Source organism: Coptis chinensis, chromosome 7 (genome assembly GCF_015680905.1).
Source record: "Coptis chinensis isolate HL-2020 chromosome 7, ASM1568090v1, whole genome shotgun sequence".
Classification (NCBI taxonomy): Eukaryota; Viridiplantae; Streptophyta; class Magnoliopsida; order Ranunculales; family Ranunculaceae; genus Coptis; species Coptis chinensis.
In genome coordinates, this window is record NC_141462.1 from 31641862 (window position 1) to 31643905 (window position 2044).

The 2044-nt window shown below is 36.4% G+C and overlaps 1 protein-coding gene across 1 annotated transcript; it reads left to right on the forward strand.

Moving 5' to 3' along the window:
• Positions 1 to 851: 851 nt before the first annotated feature.
• Positions 852 to 1403, forward strand: LOC147487132 (uncharacterized). The gene has a single exon (XM_086573948.1). It carries the CDS (start codon positions 852 to 854, stop codon positions 1401 to 1403), a length of 552 nt encoding a protein of 183 aa, XP_086430074.1.
• Positions 1404 to 2044: the final 641 nt, after the last annotated feature.

Consider the following 2044-nt stretch of genomic DNA (forward strand, 5'->3'; position numbering starts at 1 on the left):
TCCTCTTCTGCATCATCAACACCCTCTTCGTCATCTTCTTCACTATCATCTTCTTCACCATCACCTACAGCTACACTCTTCCCACGATCCATATTTATATCATCTACATCTACATCTTCATATAAATCTAAATCTAAATCTAAATCTACATCTACATCTACATCTACATATACATCTACATCACTCAGAACTGTCCGCTTTCTTTTCTTTTGATTTCCTAACTCTACACCACTTACTACATTACTGGGATCATCTACTTTCCAATTCCCTCTACGAACTGATGCCGAGGTGGTTGTTGCCCTTTCTCTCTTTTTCTCAGGTTTCTCGCGACCCGAACTACTACTCCCCCCACCTAACAACTTCTTAGCACTCGTGAAAACACTTTTGGCTACATTCTTCACATTCACATTCTTTGTTCGAGGCATTGCTACAAAATAATTAGGAGTTAAAAATAAGACATTCAACTAATTCAAATTGTTTATTAACAAGCAAATGCACAACTTCTAATACTAACAAGCAAATGCACAACTTCTAATACCTTTACATTCAACTTGTAAGTGTTTATTAACTTTGGAGTTCACTAACTAAAGTCTAAAACATGCATATCCATAGCTTCCTCTAATTCTATGGCCAAACATAGTCTACAAATACTGAAGCCTTCTCTTTTAATTTTACTTGTTTGCTTCATCACCAACAATTAACAAAGAAAGTTTACTGTGGTAGACTGGTAGTTCTTTTGAGAAAGTAGTCCAAACTTGCAACTTCTCCACTATATTAACACCCCCTTGGTGCCCCACAAACAACATCTCCTTTTCATTCTAAACACACTCAACAGAGAAAAGAGAGAGAAAATGGTTGTGATCACAGAAGAAATGAGAGCCAAGGCTGACCTTTGCTTTGGAGATGAGGAAGGAAAAGAGATAAGCAAGTTCTTGCTCAAGGAAGTGGGACTGCCCATCGGCCTCCTTCCATTGAGAGACATACTAGGATGTGGTTACATAGAAGATACTGGCTTTGTATGGCTAAAGCAAAAGAATAAAATAGAACACAAGTTTGAGAAGATTGGAAGACAGGCCATATATGGTACAGAGATCACTGCCTATGTTGATAAGTATAAGATCAGGAAATTGACTGGTGTTAAGATAAAGGAGATGTTAATCTGGGTTAGTTTGAATGAAATTTCTATCGACAATCCTGTCAATGGAAGGATTGCTTTCAAGGGATTGGCCGGTCTTTACCAGACTTATCCATTTTCAGCATTCGACAACCCTGAAGTCAAGATACAACTCGAGTATAAGTTACCACCCAGGATAATTGACAATGTCGAGATAGCCGAGGAAGTAAAGGAAGCTATGGTAGCCGAGGAAGTAAACGTTGTAAGTGTTTATCAGCAAATTGATTAGTTAACAAGGAACAAGAGAAGATAGGAGATGTCGAATGGAATGGTTAGAAAAAGGAGGTATGAAAGCCAATATCAAGTTTACAATGCCACTATTAAGCAAAAATATTTTGTGAAAGGTAAAACTTACAGGAGTCAAAATCAAAATTGGACATATATACATTCTAACTTATGGACTAGAAGAACAAACTCTATACGGTTTTGTGTTTGACAAAATCATGAGAAACAATAATAACAATCATATAAATGAGTGAACATAATCAAATTTAAAGTCAACAACAAAGCCTCAACTTTCTTCTCCATTTAGGAAGTCAGCATAGTGTAACAAACCATACCACAAACCAGAAGTTATTGTACAGCAACTTCCCATTAAGTTACAATAGAATCAAATCTCAGTTTCTAATAGTAGGAAGGTGAGAGACGCAACCCCATAGTCTACATTTTCAACTACAGATAATATGCTCTAAAATCTAAGTTTTTTTTTTTTTTTTTTTTTTCCAGTTTCCAGCCAAATGGTCCACGTAATAGCATATAACTGTACTCAACAATCATCCGCATCGGTGGTTCAATCAAGCAAGGTAGTAAAACACTCTAAGAACCTCACTGATATTAAGTTATAACCTACAACTAAAGTTCCTCCAAGAA